This window comes from Carassius gibelio, chromosome A17, assembly GCF_023724105.1.
Source record: "Carassius gibelio isolate Cgi1373 ecotype wild population from Czech Republic chromosome A17, carGib1.2-hapl.c, whole genome shotgun sequence".
Classification (NCBI taxonomy): domain Eukaryota; kingdom Metazoa; phylum Chordata; class Actinopteri; order Cypriniformes; family Cyprinidae; genus Carassius; species Carassius gibelio.
This window is the reverse complement of record NC_068387.1, coordinates 17,889,380-17,909,812: the sequence shown is the minus strand read 5'-3', so window position 1 is coordinate 17,909,812 and position 20,433 is coordinate 17,889,380. Positions and strand designations below refer to the sequence as shown.

At 38.0% G+C, this 20,433-nt stretch overlaps 1 protein-coding gene across 2 annotated transcripts in view; it reads left to right on the top strand.

The window, feature by feature from the left end:
- Positions 1-476: 476 nt before the first annotated feature.
- Positions 477-20,433, top strand: part of LOC127933261 (sodium/calcium exchanger 1) — an 83,653-nt gene continuing 63,696 nt past the window's right edge. The window contains exons 1-2 of one of the 2 annotated variants that reach the window (XM_052530098.1): positions 477-937; positions 2,259-4,102. In XM_052530098.1, the coding sequence (XP_052386058.1) occupies positions 2,283-4,102 (1,820 nt within the window). In that variant the 5' untranslated portion in view covers positions 477-937; positions 2,259-2,282. Of the gene's footprint in view, positions 938-2,255; positions 4,103-20,433 lie in introns of both variants that reach the window. The other variant, XM_052530099.1, reaches the window with a different exon arrangement.

Sequence of the window (20,433 nt, the reverse complement as noted above, 5' to 3'; positions counted from 1 at the left end):
TCCATTTTATATATATATATATATATATATATATATATATATATATATATATATATATATATATATATATAATTCCTACTTGTGTATATATATGTATATATCGTTATTTTGAGTAATAAAAACACCTACTAACCGACCTACTGAACTGAGAATCGTCTCTTTCGGACGCCCTTTTTGTTAATCATTTGAAATATTTGTTGCAAATTAATTTTGCGAAAAGTTATTTTAATAGAACAGAAGAACATAAATATTCCATATTAAACAAGCTTAACCGAAAGAACTGATTTCGCTGAATGAGCGGGATTCCCCGCTTTATACTTATAGCTGGCTCGAGAGGTGAAGTAGGGATGTATTACGCCACAACAAACTAAACCGGTATTGTATCACGTGGTCACCGTCCTTGTTAGGGACTGGTAATTAATTCATTGATCATCAGTAATACGGATAAAGGACCGTTTGTGTTCATACATGAAAGAGGGCAACAGGGAGGGGAGAAAAAGAGAAACGTTGAAACAGAATCTCTCTCTCTCTCTGTGGTGTGTGTGTGTGTGTGTGTGTGTTTCTTCCCGAACGCAACGCGCGTATTTCCACTCGCAGATTGCGAGGCTCCGCGGCACGCGCGCACACGCTCGCTCGCTCATACACTCACGTACCCAGTCACACACACTCTGAACCAGCCGAGAGAGGAAAGAATGAGGAAGAACTCGCACGCACATTTCAGCTCTCACAGATTTGCTGATAAAGCAACAGATTTTTGATCACTGCGTATCTGTTTGGGGGAATACTCGCGTGGGTCTCTAATATTTCCTGCATCTCCTATATAAAAACCTTGACTAATGCGAGCTGGGATACTACGGACGGCTTCCGACACGCACTGTCAGCGTTAAGACTCCTGCCGTTTTCCCACAGATTGACTACTTCATTGAGCACCGTTACGGTAAGATATAACCCTTCTTTATATATGGGTTTACATGGAGCTTGGTGGTGGCGGTATCATTGCACGAGGGTTAATAGGGTGGAAGAGACACACCGGGTATCACATTCATATGATCATTACAAAGAGTGACCCATTTGATAAAAAGGTGCGCTATCGTGGCCGTCCGGTGCGGTGTGGTCCGGTCCGCAGTGGTCCACGGATGAGGATTTAACCGGCCGTTCGCCTTCACCTCGTTTTACAGGATTCCGGTGTGCACGTGAAAGTTGTATTAAACATGATCTGGTTACACGAATCTTTGTGCTCTATGAGCACATCACAAAAAAAAAAAACATCTCGAAAGGCAACCTTAGCCAACGTTTATCCCATAAATAAGAGCAACCAAATAAGAAATGATGCGTGTCGCCTAGTACCAGGTTGTGGGAAATACGTTGTTTCATCAGTGGATGGGGTAGAGGTGCTGAATGAGAGCAGTAGATTGCGGTACGTAGATGTGAATGAGGGTGAGCAAGATTTGAGCAGTGCTAAGTAAAAGCGCTCTGTATTCGGTTCTTTTACGTTTCAGATCGCTAAACCGAGGTAAAGTGATCGTTAAAGCTACTGGAATTCGTATGATTAAATAATTATGTAGGCCTATTAAAAGCTAAGTGGTTTTAGTTTCATATGAATATGTGAGTAACGTCTGCAAGCTTTTGCTATGGACTATGCCCATTGATGACTGCAGATATGAGTGTGTGTGTGAGAGACACTGTGGGCGTGTGTCCATGCATCTGTTTTGCACCATAAGTGTTTCTTCGGCCTCAGGGGCCGATTGAAACCTTTTATCTGAGGGTGCATTTTGCATTGTTTGAAGTCAGGTCCGCTTGCTTGCAATCAAGCACCAGTGTCCCAACCTGAACTTCATTTGATTTTTTTTTTTTTTGGAACCAAATGCTTTGGACTAATAGAGTTTTAAGAGGATAAATAATTAGCAAAATGTAATGTCATTGAGCACTGGGCTTAAGAGAGCATCTGGACTTGTTTATGCATTTTGTTGAAGTGAACCTGATGGTAGAATTGATAAACAAATTTGACAAATGAATAATCAAGTCCAGATGCTCCAGAATTATTATTATTATTATTATGTTACCTGACATTTTGGGAACATGCCTTTCAGCAAATAGTGATGAAATGTTCCAAAAATGTCAGTGTCAGACATGCTGTAATAATGCAGTGGTTTTTGAGAACACATGTGTCATTGCTTGTTGGTGATCAGTGTCCTGGTTTCATTTCAATAGTTGATTTCTTTTCTCTTCATCCCCCTTTCCTCTTTTTATTATAGCAGAAGTTTGCCGCCGAGTAAGGAACGATGAGGCACCGTGAGAACTCCCCACGCCTCTTCCTGAGCTTTCGATGTCTAGTCATCATAGTGATAATGCTCTACAAAGTCCACCATGTGACAGCAGAACATGCTCCAGACCACAGCCAGGATCACAGTTCTCCTGCCAACAAGTCTTTAAATTGTGGTGGGACAGTTACATGTCTCTCAGGAGTAATCCTTCCAGTGTGGGAGCCCCCAAACCCTTCGTTTGGGGACAAGGTAGCCCGGGCCACCGTTTACTTTGTGGCAATGGTTTACATGTTTCTGGGAGTTTCGATTATTGCTGACCGTTTCATGGCATCCATTGAGGTCATCACCTCTCAGGAGAAGGAGATCACCATTAAGAAACCAAATGGTGAAACGACCACTACGACTGTACGCCTCTGGAACGAAACTGTGTCCAACCTCACTCTCATGGCTCTGGGGTCTTCTGCTCCTGAAATTCTGCTCTCAGTCATTGAAGTGTGCGGCCATAACTTTGAAGCTGGTGACCTCGGACCCTCTACCATCGTAGGCAGTGCAGCTTTTAACATGTTCGTCATTATAGGAATCTGCGTCTACGTGGTGCCCGATGGCGAGCATCGTAAAGTGAAACACCTGCGTGTTTTCTTTGTCACTGCCACTTGGAGCATCTTCGCCTACTTGTGGCTCTACCTGATCTTGGCTGTTATCTCGCCAGGCGTCGTCCAGTTGTGGGAGAGTCTTCTCACTCTTTTCTTCTTTCCTATTTGCGTGGTCTTTGCTTGGATCGCTGACCGCCGCCTCCTGTTTTACAAGTATGTTTACAAGCGTTACCGAGCTGGCAAGCACCGTGGCATGATCATCGAAATGGAAGGGGACCGTCCTCTGCCATCCAAGGTGGATATTGAGATGGACGGAAAGATGCTCAACTCTCATGCAGTGGACTTCTTGGATGGAACTCTGGCTTTGGAACTGGAGGACAAAAACCTAGATGAGGATGAAGCTAGACGTGAAATGGCGAAGATTCTGAAGGAACTGAAGCAGAAACATCCCGATAAAGAGATGGAGCAGTTGATTGAACTCGCTAATTACCAGGTGCTCAGCCAGCAGCAGAAGAGCCGTGCATTCTACCGATGCCAAGCGACCCGGTTAATGACCGGAGCAGGTAACATTCTGAAGAAGCATGCGGCAGACCAAGCCCGCAAAGCAGTGAGCATGCATGAGGTGCGCAGTGACACTGGAGAAAATGACCCGATTTCTAAGATCTTTTTTGACCCTGGCTCTTATCAGTGCCTAGAAAACTGTGGAACCACGGCGGTGAACGTAATTCGACGTGGAGGTGATGTCAACCAGACCGTGTCGGTGGAATTCCGCACAGAAGATGGGACCGCAAATGCCGGCTCAGATTATGAATTTACAGAAGGCACTATCGTTTTCAAACCAGGCGAGACACAAAAGGAGATCAGAGTTGGAATTATTGACGATGACATCTTTGAAGAAGACGAGAACTTCCTCATCCACCTCAGCAATGTCCGTGTGCTTCATGAGGGTGATGAGCCAGATACCACTAAAGCCAGTCACATGGAAACCATCGCTACGCTCGGTGTGCCCTCCACAGCAACAGTTACCATCTTTGATGATGACCATGCTGGAATCTTCACATTTGAAGAGCCAGTCACCCATGTTAGTGAGAGTGTGGGTGTCATGGAAGTGAAGGTCCTGCGTACGTCTGGGGCCCGTGGAGTGGTGTCACTGCCATATAAAACCATTGAGGGAACTGCACATGGAGGGGGAGAGGACTTTGAAGACACCCACGGTGTTCTGGAGTTCCAAAACGATGAAATCTTGTAAGTAATAGTCTTATTTACACTATTTTTTATTGGATTTAGGTTCCTTTCCTGACGGGTCACTCCTAAAAGATTACTGTTAAGAAGAAACTGATTTTCATTTGTGTTAGTATAGTGCCCTGTCAGAACGGGAATGTAATGCATGTAATATGTTTTGAATTGTATGTGTCTGATGGAGCGGCATGCTTAATGCAAAGTATTTTGCTGTTTGACATCATTGTGATGTCACCGTGATATCAGAGGCATTGTGTGCAAATAGCAGCAGATGGAGGATGTCATCAAAAAGAAACTCCTCATATTTTCTTCTCATCTTCTCGTCTTCTCCATCTTTGTATCTATCTTTCACTTCACAGGTCTCTCTCTCTCTTTATATTTCAGCCTCAAAGCCTGATTACTGAGAGTCAGTGTGAATGATAATGATTATAATATTCTGTTTGGCAAATGTTTTACTGCTTATTTATTGCTTCATTTATTAACTGCTTTGTGAAACCTTCGTGAATGTTTAAGTAGTCTCTTTTTTTTCTTTTGACTCAAGTTTCTTGTTTCTGTAGATGATGCATGAATGTGTGTTGCTGATTTCATATTCCCTCTCAAAAAAAAAAAAAAAAAAGCTTCTTAGGCCAGACTGAGCTGGTCTAGTTTAGTCCTGGTCATACTGGCTTAGGGAGGTTTTGGACATTTTCCACCTGCTGACCCAGCTAAACACACTTAAACCAGCCAAGACCAGTAAGCCAGGCTGCTTCAAACTAATTTTTCTTTCAACAGGGTCTGCACAGGTTCCATGCCATGTGACCCATATATTTGCCATGCTGACATTATGACAGCTCCAATATTCTAGGCTACAGATCATAGTGTTGAGTGTGTTTTGTTGTTTACTGACAAGCTTGGCATGAAAGGGAAGCCTCAAATCAATCTCAAACATGTCTCCTGCACCTGAGCAAAGGTAATTGAAAGTGAATAATCAGCTCACTTGCATAAGACATATGGTAAAAGAGAAAATTGTCCATCTGCCCTGGTATACAAGGCGTTAGGCCAGCACATTGACCAATTGTAACAGGCCGTGTATATTTTAACCAGACTTAAAGCAGATGTTGAGGGTCAGACTTTCAGGGGCCTGTTGGCCTGTTGCATACTTTCCATAGAGCAAAGCTGTGCGTGCCTTTAAGTGGATTTTAATAACACTCTTGTAATGAAATGATGAAGGGATGGGGTGTGTTGTGCACTATACAGGACAGGATTTGGCACGCTTGCAGCTCAACTCACATTCAAGAACCCTGTTGCCTCAATTTCCTTGGGATCTTAAAAATGTCCAGAACATATAATTAGAACATTATCTCAGCATTCTGGAATATGAATGTGGAACAAGGTTGGAAAGCAGGGTTACCTCATTGTGCAGGACCATGATTCATTGCACTTTCTGAGCCCTTCTGGAACCGTTTGGATGCTCTGTTTACTAAATACAGCCCTGTGAAAGTTTTTCACTCCGAAACAGTGTTTGGCCATGCTTAGAAACATCCTGGACATCAGTGAAAGAAGAATACACTGCCAAAATCTCTCTCTAGAGCCAAACTGTTAACATCACGGATGTGCTTGCAGAAACACAACTTTTTATTTTCCTTAAAGGATTGTGTGGTCTCACTGTCACACAGTAGATCATCTAGATTCGAACTCATGTGGTAAATATCAGTTCAATATGCCCTTTATTGTGGTGGCTTCTGGGTCTAATAGTTGTGTTTTGGGGGTGTAGTGGTGTCATGGGATGTTAAGAAGTCCAGGCCAGATCTCATGGAGGGAGACAAGGCTGTGAAGCGCCATCGTGCTGCGATGCCCTTGAACACAACCCAGATGCGAGGCAGAATGAATTGCTCTGAAAAAGAGAGAGGAGGAAAAAAAGAAAAAGGGACTGAGAAAATAGATGATCTACATCCCAGACCCAGAGGCAAACTCCACCCTAATTTCAGTGTCGCAGTTTGTAAGAGAAAACCCAGAACTAAAGTTTGAGCTCCTCGCAGGCCTGGAGTTTCTTAACTCCCATTAGATTATTCCGAGAGTCAGGAGCGCTGTCATTAACTGATAAGCAGATTTCAGCAGAGCTAGAACACATGTCAATCACAAAGTCCAACACATCCCCTGATCCTTGCTTGGTTGTTATTGAAGATTCTTTTGGCTCCCTATACGTGTAGTACTGTAGTACCACAGATTTTCACCTAAAATGAACATGGAAAATTCTGAAATATTTTACAGATTCTATCAGAGCCTGCTCAGATTTTAATATAAGTTGAACTGAGGTTGAAAATAGAAGAACACTTCATTTCCTTTATTCTTCTTCTTGTCATTCCAATTCCAATTCAGCTGTGTGGCTACCAGAACCCTCTCTAAAAATATTTGCCAGACAAAACATATATCACACACACAGTCACACTGCACACAGGTTTGGAGTTCTGCTGCGTTATCAGCTCTACAAGGCATTTTGACATTTGTGTTCATGAAATGCAAGGGCAGTGGGTGTCAAGTAGAGTCATGCTAATGCTTGTATATCTGTTATTTACAAGTTAGCACATGGTCATTCAGGTGTATCTGTAGGTCTATGTGTGTGTATTGATGTAGTCTGTGATTTTGAAGCATTTATTGGTAAGATGTCCTTAAGATCAGCTTTGGATCAGGTAACACAGCCATTTTTATGTGATTATGTGTGTGTAAATACAAAAAAATCTGCTGGTGTAAGTTATAAAACCGTATGACAAATGATGTCTGTATCTGTATCTGACAACTTAATCATCAGACTGTCTCACTGGACAGATTCAGAATGAAATGAAAGAAAGAAAGAAAGAAAGAAAGAAAGAAAGAAAGAAAGAAAGAAAGAAAGAAAGAGTAAGGATAAGGGAGAAAGAAATGTGTTGAGAACAAATTAGCTGATGAAATATTACCCAAATATGAGATTAAAATCCTTTTGAGCTGCTTACATCTACAGCATTTTAGGCATCATAGACTATGATGTCCAATGAGTGCTGTCTAGGTAGACATCCTGCTAGGTTTTGAAACAGCCAGCTCATGAATTTATATTTTGCATGAATTTTATTGTTTTTATAAATACATGTTGTAGAAATGCAATATATAGGCATATTTAATATTAATTTTGGAAATATCTCATAATGTTTTTCCTTGCTTATTAGTTCAAGCTTTTCTATTTTATGTCACAACATTGTGTTTTGCAGAACAAAAAATGTTTTGAGAAGTGAAAGTGACATGACATACAGCCAAATATGGTGACCCACACCCAGCATTTGTGCTCTCCATTTAACCCATCCAAGTGCACACACACACACACACACACACAGTAGTGAACACACACACAGAGCAGTGGGAAGCCGTTTATTTTGCGGTGCACAGGGAGCAGTTGGGGATTCTGTGCCTTGCTCAAGGGCACCTTAGTCGTGGTATTGCTGGCCCGAGACTCAAACCCACAACCGCAGGGTTAGGAGTCAAACTTTCTAACCATTAGAGAGCCTGTTTTCCACCTGTTTTCATTCAAATCAAAGCGTAAATACATGTAGAAAACGTATCCTACGTAACGTATGACACAGTATAGCAAATGCAGTTTGTTTTCAGCTCATATTCTCCAAAATGGTGCTATGGTGATGTAGAGAGACACAGAGGAGACAAATTGTTGAATAAAAAGTATTTTTGTTTTCTTCGTGTACAAAAAGTATTGTTGTCGCTTCATAACGTTACGGTAGAACCACTGATGGCAGATGGACTATTCTGATGATGCTTTTCATACTTTTCTGGACCTTGACAGTGTATTTTACTTGGCAGTCTATGGGAAAGTCACAAGTCTCCTGGTTTTGCTCCGAAATATCTTAAATTGTGTTCCAAAGATGAACAAAGCTTTTACAGGTTTGGAACGACTTGAGGGTAAGTCCCTTTAACTTCCGTGAAGGTCATTCTTGCAGTTCGACTTCCATCTGGCCTAAAAGACTTTGCTGGCTAAATTGCAGGTAAATGTTTTTACTTGCCAAATCCATTTATTACTTGGCAAGTGGTAATTTTTGTCAGTTAGTAAAGAAAAAGGAAAAGAGAGATGAACCGAGCAATAGATACAAAGAAAGAAAGAGAGAGAGAATTCTATAGATGGTGAGAAAGAGAAAGAGAGACACATGGTCAGGTTTGAAGTATTAATCTGCTCTTTTTCATTAGAGCCAATAACAGCTGCAGGAAAAAGCATAACTAGAACATTCTCTCTCTCTCTCTCTCTCTCTCTCTCTCTCTCAAACACCACATGCATGTATTGTCATATAATTTTAAATGCTACACAGACAACATATACAGTATATTCACAAGATTCTAGATAGAGGTTTTAGTTTTATGTTGGCTAATTTATTTTATACGTATATTTATGTGTTTTATTAAAATTTAAATATACATTTTTATATACAATATATGTTTTATTTTTATTTCTTTGATAAATTGTGACTCAAAGGCCACAATTGGCAAATTAACATCACTGACTTTCTGCAGTTATCAGCGATAATACTTTACAAACACTTGTGCTCCGAGATTTGCCACATGCCGTTTTTACCACAATGCATTCACTCACACACTCACAGACATACCTGCACGCATTATAATCACTTTTTAAATGCTCACAAATGTTATTAGCTGTCGTATTATAATTGACAAAATAAGAGTGACAATATTCAATTAAATGTTGCAGGAAAAATATTTTTATATTTTTTTTTCCATAATTTAGTGAAGCAAATAAAACAATCCCATTTCACCTGGAATTGTCAATCGTTCATTTTAAAGCCATTATGATATTTAAAAATAATGAGTGCAGCTGATTGCCGCTCTTAATGATGTGTAAAGCCTGTAATATGTTACTGTGTATAACAGCACTCCATTACATGCTAATAATAAACCCCAATATTAACCAAGGTTTCATATTGGTCTCCTCAGTTTCTTGCTTTTTTTAGTCTCTCTCCTGTAGTCTGCTGGTGTCTGTCTCTCTGCCTATGTTTCTTGTTCTCACTCTGACAGTGGCATGAAAAATGTTACATCCTGGGCAGAGGCAGTGTGCCTGTAATGAGAGGGTTATTAACAGTGATGTTTCAATTAGTGCACGAGCTTCCTGTGCAGGTGGGAAGGGAGTGTTTCTGTCAGATCTCCTGGACCCTCACTCACCCGAGAGCTGAGTCAAGCCTCACTAATGAACACCGTGACATACTATCACTGTCACCCTCGTTCCTATCCCCTTTCAGCTTTCTGCTCAAATTTCATTCTTCCTTGCTTGCTTTTCTATCACTCTTTCTAACTTTAATATTTAGGGGATTTAGGATTTGAACAAACACCCGTTCTTAAGAAATTAATGCCCTATCTGGAGATCAGATACAGTATATAATGCAAGCATTTTATGAATTAACTTTTAAATTAACTTGATATTTATAATGGATACGTGTGTATGTATATATGTAAAATGTCAATATAATAGGTTAAAAGCTTTAGTTTAATATTATATAATATAATATATATATATATATATATATATATATATATATATATATATATATATACAGTATATATATATATATATATATATATATATATATATATATATAATTATAACAACAGCTATATGATCTCTCTGTATATATATATATTATATTATATAATATTAAACTAAAGCTTTTAACCTATTATATTGACATTTTACATATATACATACACACGTATCCATTATAAATATCAAGTTAATATATATATATGATACTTTAGGTTAAATTTACATATATTTTATAATGATAAAATATATGTGTAAAATAATGTACATATGTATTATATATAACATAATACATACATTTTATATTATGTTATAATGTGTTATATATGTATATTGTATGTAATATATATGTAGATATCTGTGTATACTTTGTATGTAAAATAATATACATAATATATTACATAATACATTTTTATTATTTTATATTTTATTTAGGGGTTACACAAAGTACAATTAAAGGAAAATATAGTCATCATCATAGCAATGATCAATCATATCCTTATTATACAATATTATTTAATATATTCAAATTTTTATATAAAATAATAACAGAATAATTTCAAGAAAATACTTGTATGACAAGTGGGCATGTCTGCTTAATTTCATATTTACAAAAAAAATTCATTATCATGTTTTTCTCACTTTTGTGTGAAAAGGTGAATGTCTGTGTGAGTGTATGTGACAAGGTGGATGTTTATTATCACTCTGGTTCATGTTTCTCTGTCAGTGTGTGCTGGAGCTTGTGTGGGTGTTATGGCTCGCACTTGTGTGTGTTCTGTCTCACAGAGGCAGGTGAAAAGGTAATAGGGCGTTGGAGAAATGAGAAAGGAAGAGAAAATGAGAAGAGGAGAAGGCGGTGGAATGTTTGTTGTGTTTCAGCTTCCCTGACAGGCGGTAAGCTAACAGGTGGGGGTTACTTCTGCCAAAACACTGCTTTTACTATTTACTGTAACCATACAACACAGACATACTCGTTTGTGTCTGTGTGTGCATGCTTTTTTTCCCCATTAAAATTTCTTCTTGACCTGAAAATTTATATTACACACGAATACTAGCAGTAGCCCCACAGAACCATTGCACCTTTTAAAATCGGCTTCCTGTGCTTGAAGCGAACTGATTTGCAGAAGTAGTTTCATAGTGGTTGGACATAATAGAGTAGGACCCAGTACACTTTCTGTTCCACTCTCTATGTTTCTCTTTCCTACCTGGGCCTTGTTGAGATGTTGTTCAGATGTTTTGTGTGTATACACAACCAGGCCCACGCAGATTTCCGCATGAATTGGAACGCCCATCATTCGTGCATATATTGGTTCCTTTTTTGTTTGTTTATGAAATTTTTTGGCCAATTTGTTGATTATTTCAGTTACTGGTACAAGTTCAAAACTTTCAGCTGCATTTTACAGAATTATGCAGATATTTGCCCTAAATCGGTGCAGAGAATGTGGAAAAAGTCTGGGTCTGAACATGTGGGATAAATCACTCCTTCATCCAATCAATCAGAATGAATGTGTCTGGATTAAAAGGGAAAAGGTTAAAGGGTGCATATCATGGAAAACAGGCTTTTACTTGCTCTGGTGAAATTGCAGAGTATTTGATGTACTGCATAAAAATACACTAAAGCTCTGTTTTTACAGGGCCAGTTTTCTTTCTTGACGAGGTCAGGTAAATATGTATTGCCTGCATATTTTGTGATTTTAATCGAACATGTTTGTTTCTCACCTGCACAATCAGAAAAATTATTTACAAATTAACTTCTTTTTTTTGCTTACTCTTGTACTTTGCTTACTTCAATGTACTCAGTTATTTTTCACAGTGCTACTCATTTATTTGATCATTAACTGATGTAATAAATGCTAAATTCTTCATTACAGAATTAAATGCTTTGTAAACGTACTGTGTAAGCAAAAAATAAAATAAAAAGAAAATTAAATTTCTTTCATTGTATAGTCAAAAGAAAAATTATATATATATATATATATATATATATATATATATATATATATATATATATATATATATATATATATATATATATATATATATATTCTTGTTTTCCACAGAGGGACGTACAGTTTTGGAGATGCATAAAGGTGTGTAAATAATTACAGAATTTTAATTCTGGGTGAACTGTTTGGTTGATCTGAAATGAGTCAGTACATGAGGTGTTTTATTTTAATAATGATGTTCTTTTCACATGCTAAGAAGTTAGCCAGTCAAAACAGAAGTCCTTTGGAAGTCTTAAAGGTACAGAACAAAAAAACAGCCCGAGGATTGAAGTGAGTGGAAAATAGTCATGAAAACTAAATTATGGTGCAAGAAAGCTTCAGCAACCAATAGAAGTTGACTTCAGAGGGAAAAAATAATAAAATACCACAAAAGCGTGGGATATGACCCCTTTATATTCAGAGCGGCGCAGTAAGTCTCAGCCAGGAGCAGTGAGTTAGTGTTTGTCTATATGTATGAGAGAGCTGAACTTACAAAAGTCATCACTAAGCAACAGCCGTGATGGAGTGGCTGCCATTCTACAAGTCACAAATGAGGAAAGAGAAAGAAGGGGGAGAAAATAGCACTGAGAGGGAGGCAGAAAGGGGGTGGTGCGGGCGGAAACATTGGCATGGTTCTCTTTAAAGATTAGTGAAGAAAGGAAAATCCTGCCGCCGGTGGAGTACGATCCCCCTGGATTAGATCGATTTTACACACCTTTACTAGACTTATGATCCACGCACACTTAAGCGCACAAAGTCTAAGCTATCATGTTTTTTTTAAGTTGGCCTTTCGCCTTCTGCAGCGGAACTTTTAAGCTGCTGATCTTTCTCTTGTGATGTTTTTCACAGGATTAAATCTTCCCACAATAATCTATGGCGTCCCACAAGTCCCGTTTCCTTCTGAACAAATCCAGGCACAGCTGGATGTGGCAGATTTTTTACGGCAAAGTTCCCAAAGTTGAGCTGAAAGGGAGGGCGATTCCTCTGGATGACACAAGTGATTTGCTGAATGTCAGTTCACACTCTGGCCTAGAGTGAATGAAGGAGCAGAATGTTTAGATCCCCCCCCCCCAAAAAAAAAAGTTTCCTTCCCAAAATGAAGAATTACCCATATATAGAAGAATAATAGAGGGACAGAAAGAGCGATCGGCCAGTGTGAATGTGTGTGTGAGGTGACATCTGATAATCTCCTAATCCTGCTGAGTCATGTCATGAGGGCAGTTTTGCTTGTAATCCGTTGACAGGAAGTTGGCCTCTCGGAGGTCTAGCTATCCCATACCGCCCCTCTTGCTTATGTCGTTATGTTGTGCGTGCGTCCCCTCTTCAGGATGCATAATTTTTAAAGATGACATATGGAGACGTGCTGGGATGATCTTTTTCTTCGCAGCACAAAAAGACTTCATTGGTCGGCTCGATCCAGTTCCTGGGAGGCAGAGATAATGACACTCGTGCCATTTATCAGTGCTGTGCTGAGAGAGAAATCGATCACACACACCGTTTAAATTAATCAAACTCTTTTCATCTGATGTATTCCATTTTATGAAAAGTCAGCGTGTTCCTATCTGTCAGCCTGCTTATTGGTGGTGTTTTTCTGTGGTCAAATTAATCTTTTTTTGTGTGTGTGTGTCTAGAGATGTACAGTATTTTGTGTACTGTTTTAAAAAGGAATGTTTTATATCTGTGTGCATGCACATTAAAAATACAGATGGGGCAAACAACCAAAATTGCTCTTTTTTTTTTTGCACGCTGTGTTTCAGTGAACAAACCTGCATCTTATTCACTCATTACCTGCAATCCAGGTTTACCATGCCTAAAATGCACACTGATATTTCAGTTAAGTTCAGGAGTCTGGAACTTCACTGTGGACTCATATGCCGAGTTGCTGCATTCTCCACAAACCAGCACTCAGAAGCGATCAGCACAATGTGTACATGTGCTGTACATATCACAGCACATTTTATGTTTATACTGTTGCCTATGTTGCATAACTCCTTAGTGTTTTTGTGAATTCCTCCAAAATATACATAAACACTTATGCATCTGTGTTTTGAGTACATTCACTGAATGGGACATGAATCTTTATTCAGTTTTCATTTTAATTTAACTTAAGTAATTTTATTTCCTATTTTTAATAAAATATTTCTGTGGTATTCCTAAAGTAGTGTTTAAAATGTCTTCAGTTTATTTTTGTGATTTTGCACATTTACATACAGCTATATTTTAGAGACAATAAAGTCCTCAGAAGTTAAAGTTTCCAATTACCTTTTATAATTACTATTATTTCAAATATTGCTTTTCATTAATGTGTGTTGCAAAGCCGAAAGTGCACGATAAATAAAGTTATTGGGCATCAGTTACCAATCTAACGTATAAACGAGCACAGATCCGTGCACACAAATCTACTTACAACAGAGTTTGCGTGTGATTCAGGAAAATGGATCTTACTCCAAAAACGGCTGTTAACGTTGTAATTGCAAACAATTATGCTACATCACTTATGTAATTTATATGTAATGTCAGCCAGGCAACGCTAGAACTAATGTTGTTTGTGTGTGCGTGAGGCACCTGTGCGAGCAGATGGATTAAATCAAATAAAGATATGAACAAAATAAATAAAATGCATTAAGAGTGACACAAAAACGAGCATTTTTTTTTTTCGTTTTGAACGACTGTAATTTTGTAAATGAGGTCCATTGTCTCCCAAAAGAAATAATTGACTCTGAACAGCCTAAATCCCTCAACAGCTTAAATCCCACTTCCGTGACAGATACACGCTATGGGGTAACACATTTGCATAATGCCTGCCTATGTTCTACAAAAATACCTAGTCTTTATTTGGACCAGCTGTAGGTATGATATATTAGATGTTTATATTTTCTAATAGAAAATATAAACATATATTATTTATCATGCTTACAGCTACACCCATTGCAATAGTTCTGTATTCTGAACACTCTATATAAATTTTCTATCGAGTGTTCAAAATACGGAACTGTTGCAATGGGTGTATCGTTTCTGACGCGCACTGTACACGGTTGACCAATCACAACAGACTGGACAGTCTGACCAATCAGAGCAGAGTAGACTCACGGAAAGGAGGTGTTTAGAGAGACTGAATAAACAAAAGCATTTTTGACCTTGCATGCATGTAAACTAGGACTATATACCATCATTTTAGCTTCGGTATGATACCAGAATGTAGTACAACCCTCTACATTACGAGTAAATCACTCGCAAATGTGACAAAAGTTTCATTCTGGTGACTAAATAATGTCTAATATTAGCCAGTGACTAATAAATAGAGGGATGTAATTCCTCGGTATCGATACTAAATTGATACTTCAAATTAGCGGTTGGCAGCATGGCAGAAACATTCCCTTCATATTATTGATACTAAAATTAATAAAGCAAAACTCTTGCTTCATGCAAAATTTCATTGTTTGAAATGCAAGTGCAAATATTATGTGACTAAAACTAAACTGGTTCTAGCATGTCACACACGCATGTTTGAGCTTCCGTGTTTACTCTGTATCACATCTTACTGTATGTATGTCCGTTGATCAGTTATGAATAAAAGTTAATCAAGTCTGAATTTATGAATGATGCACTCACCTGTCCATCTCTAAATTCGCAGAAAAGATCAGGATGAGCAAGTGACTAATGCTTGGAAAGATTTGACATGTTGCCTCCTGTGGCAACACATGATTTATAGCAAGGCTTGCATACTGGTGCAGTAAGGTCAGTTTGTTCTGTTTTATATGCAAAATTATGCCATATTTCACTTCAACTGTTGTCTTTATTTACTAGTTCTGGACCCGTTGATGGAGTTAAATTTTTTCGTGATCCATCGCGTTTTGTCACCGGTTTCGTAGCAATTTGGAAAGCATGTGTGGGATTGTTTGGGAAACCTGTTTGGAAAGAGTTATTGAGTTATTGCAGTTCAGTAGTGACACAGAAATGACACACTTCCCCTTTAAAAACAAAAGGCTATGCTACAGCCTCAATTAAATGATGAGGAAAACGTGTGTGTGCAAGTTTGTGTGTGTATGTTCAGTCTGTTAGTGTTGATCCCTTCATTTGATGTCTAGAGGGCTCAAGAGGTTGAGCTGTGCGACTGCATTATTCATCCACCTTTTCTCTTTTGCTCTCTGTTCTCCATTCACTGCTCATATAGCTTTGGTGGAGTCTTCTAAAAGGATTAGCCAGAAAGATTCACCCTGTTTTGACAGAACATCATCACATATCTCCCATTGGAAACGTGTGTTTCTCTCTCACACACACACATACACAAATACTAAAATTTAAATATATGCCCCAAGTATAATTAGCAGTGACACACAGAATTTGTCAGAACTCTCTGAATGGCAAATAATCTGTTTTTAACTATTTTTATCTCATGACGTTTCGTATTTTTGAATTTGAGTACATATATGGTAATCAAACAGCAGCTGAGCGAAAAACTTGCACACTGTCAGTTCACACTGATGTGGATGGCTTTTTACAGAAGCAGGAAAGGCTCTTATAGCACCACTTATTCTGTTGTCTGAAAGGTTAACATGAAGACACAGCAATCATCCTGTCCTTCTGTCAACATGCACACGCACACATACACACACAGTTGCAATCAGTGAGTGGTAGAGTTGAAACATGTCAGGGTGCCATTGTGGTCTGTCTGCCATCCTTTAGTGTCTTTTGGTACAGACTCTCCAGTAGTGGTGTGGATTAGAGAGAGCAAGAGAGTGTGTGGGGTGGGGGGGGTTAGTTGTTAGTGAATTCTGGGAGCACATGCCCTGATAGTGTCTTATTCTGTTTTGTAATCATTTAGAGCTTTTTAGCTCCACTTTAATGCCAGATGTCGTTTCTGCTGCCATTTTCATGAGAGGTTTTGCTTTTGCTTTCATTTTGGTACAGTTTTTGTCTATTGGTTTACCCAGATGAAAATTGTATTGCTCAGTGGTTCTTTCAAAACTCTGGAAATTGAATGGACTTCTCAGTCATGGTTTTGTATTTGTTTGTTTTTTAAACCAACCCAAAAATGAAAATACGTGATTTACTCACTCTTAAGTCTAAACCCAGGACGACTTTCTGTTTTCTTCCTAATGAGATTTGAGAGCTGCAGTTGAGGGCAAGACGCTGAATTTGGAAATGCAGTTTGAGTTTAGAAACACTGTTTACATGGTAAGACTATAAAACTACAGAACTGATAGAATGGAATAAAACAGATAACTGAGTCTTGAAATAATCTGATAATTTATGTTGGCTAAAATGAGCACAGATTGAGGAATTCTTGAAAAATTACAGTAAACATACAATATGCAGATTGTTGCTGTTTATTTTTGTTTTGTGAAACTCCCATTCGTGACCTGCTTATTAATATCTCATGTCATGAATAAGTTGGTCATGCTAACATTGCTAGGTAACATCCCTGGACCTCCCAATCCTGTGAACTAATTAATATCCATAAGTCTTTATCTTAGTAGCATTAGTAGTACATTTATGCGATCTTTCCTTTCCCTCAATTCAGAAGTTCAAATGAACAGCTTAATCTGTGAAATTTACAGAATTGACTTAAATGTAGATTTTACTTTTGTATGTTGTTATTTATTTATTTATTTTGTATCTTCTAAATGCTACTCCATCTAATGTACTCTATCAGGAAAGCTCAGTAAAAGGGACAAAAAGAGGGCAGATTTGACTGACAGATGATGACTTGCAAATCATGTACTGTGTACAGGTTTAAATGCAATCGTCAGGTGTAAAAGGTATATTCTGTTTCAGTATCACTTTATTAAAGTAAAAATTCTTCAAAATTATACGTAAGTATATTGCGCATTTACTTGGTTTAGAGGATTAAAATTGGAGGGGCTGTGTGTCCCCATTATGTCTTTAAGAAAGAATTGCGTTATAAAAGATGTCTAATTTATGATGTTTTTATTCCCTGAATAGATATGTGATGTTTTATATAAAGAAGTTCATATCTTTCTCTTTTTGTTAGTCCTATCTTTGTTTTAATCTTTCTTTTCTAGTCCTGGCTCAGCGGAGGTTGCCCTGCTTCATTTCCCTATTTCCGCTTTGGCCTGGTTCACAAAAGTATTTATAGATGTCTCCTCAGGCCCCTGGCAACACACACGTGTTTCCCTGGTTTTTGTCTTAGATGCACCATATCCTGATTCAGTAACGTGTAAAGCAGGGTTGGATCTGTTTATGACTTGCCATGACGAGGTGAATGTCCTCTGCATCAGATGTTTGTGCACTTTCAGTTGTTTTGCACTAGTGATGCTGTATCGTACTGGAGTGTTATATAAGAGCCCCGACAGGTGCAGCCAAGTTTCTTATATTAGAGTGAGAAAGAAAGAAAGGACGAAAGAGAGCGAGAGAGGATATCATGCTGTGCTCAGAAATGCGATAAGTGCCAAACATTCTGTGATAGAACACAAGGTAATTATGAAAACACAGAGGATGCACTGTACGGTTGCATGGGCATTTGAGCGTCAAAAGCAGGTTATGGAATAAATCTGCTAATGTGTGATTCTGTTTTATTTAGTAGAGCCTATGGAATCCTTAAATACACTTTAAATCAATATTTTTGATTCAGCAAGGAATAATTAAATGAAAAATTTTAATTGAAAGTAACAATTATTTTTTACTTCATGATTATTTTATCATGGTATCCACAAAAGTAGCAGCAAATTATATATAATCACATTTGTTAATATATTGTTTTTTATTCTAAGAAATAATCCTTTTTTATGTATAGTCGTTTTTTCTTTGATTACGTAATTGACAACGCTTAATGGGCTGAGTAATTTATTGTTTTATGAAAGATATTAGTTATGATATTTCACTTTTTCACTTTAGAGATGTTGCCTTAGAGCACTAACACTAATTGAAGACTCTTTCTCTGTGGAGAAAATAAATGGGAAAACTACTTATGGAAAAGTGGGTGGTGACTGCTTCACTGTATTTTACATTTAAGTATAAAATATCTTTCTATTGACACGCTAATAACATTCAGCCCAGACACACAGTTTGCCTTTTGCTGGAAACATGTCAACACTGTGTTAGAAAATCATTTATGTCAGAGCTGTGACCTGAAAGCTAGCTTGGCCACATTGAACCCTTTGGGAATGTATAACAATTGGGTATGTATAAACAGTGTGAATTTCTTTACTGAGAAAAAAAAAACTAATGGCTGAGTTCAGCTTGCTGAAGACTTTAAGGATTGGTGATGCATGCTGGGAGGCCAGAGCATAGTTTATTCCTCTTCCACTCTTGAAATGAACGACTGCAAGCAAATAGATATCCCAGAGACTCTTTCTCTCTCGTTCACTCTTTCTTTTGTTTCTAATATCTGGCTTATATTTTTCACACTTTCTTTCATTCTCACCTTATTCTGCCTGTTCCGCTTATTTTTTTATTTTATTTTTTTGGAGGGAGAGAGAGAAACTAGGGAGAACATGTCTTAAATAATGAAACAGGTTGAAGAGCAGACACGGTTATCTGTGCAGACAACCCAGCCCCTCAGGATTTCAAACATGCATGCACTCAAACACACATAAATACACACACACACACACACACACACACACACATATGCTAGTAGAAACATTGACCATGAAAGAGAGAGATACTGTAGGGGTTCATGTCTAGTTCCTTTAAATCAAGTAGACAGTTGCTGTAGATTGTATGTGCAAGGCCAGAATGAAGATCATTGTTGTCACATATGTACTGAATAATGTCTTGAAAATCTAAAAACGCAGAAGGTTTCTATAAAGGTTAGATACTGTAGAAGTGTATGTACAGTATATCAGTTTAAAAACAATAAAAGTTAATAGAAAGTTCCCACCTTGATGGAAAAACAAACATTTGCGACTGTATTACTGAAATCATGTTAATTGTATTAGATGTAACACAGCAACATTAACCGATAAGAACATGAAACAATTATAAACATTAAAGAAGAACCATAAAAACTGACTAGTGATGCAGAAGACAGATCCTGATTGAGCAAGCGAAATCCAACAAAGCAACCTGGCTCTTTTCTTTTTCTAGAAGAGCATCCGTGGAGAGGCGCTAACTGTTGTTTGTCCTGGCTGGTGTTCACGTCACTTCTAATTGTATCATTGACCTTCAGCCGTTAGTGTTGGAAGGGTTATTCATCAGATCTTCAGCTGCCTACGGCTAATGTCAATTAACATAATCAATCATATTCTGTCGCACAAAATAAGCCAGGTGTCAGCTGCACATCGGTAAACAAGTGTTCGGTTGAGCTTTGGTTTAACATGGATGTTATATTATTGAATGTGACTCTGGTTTGCTTATATATTTGCACGTGTTGTGAAGCTTCCTGTTATTTCCATAAATTTTCAAGCAGGCTTAGGATGACTAGCTAGCTAGTTTAATGCTGGTGTTGAACCAGTAGAACTAATTGGCAAGGTGGTTGGTTTTGTTGGTTAAAGAGCCAGTAAGATGAAAATTCTAAGCTTCCTATCACTGTTTATAAGTCCTGTACAATAGGTTTAAATCCATCCAAGGTTAAAAAACATTGTCATTTTGTCAAAATATCATTTTAAAATTACCTCAATTCTCAGAGATCCACAAACGATTCGCTCGAAGCTGTTCAAAAGATTCAGTTTCCTTAAACCCCACCTTTCGGTAGCATACTGTGTTCTGATTGGTCAACTTACATTGTCAGTTTTGATTGGTTGTTCCGCACACAACTTCATGGTAAACAATGCGTTAGCATCTTTTTGGGGTGAATTATGTCTTATTCCTCTCATCGCGAAGCA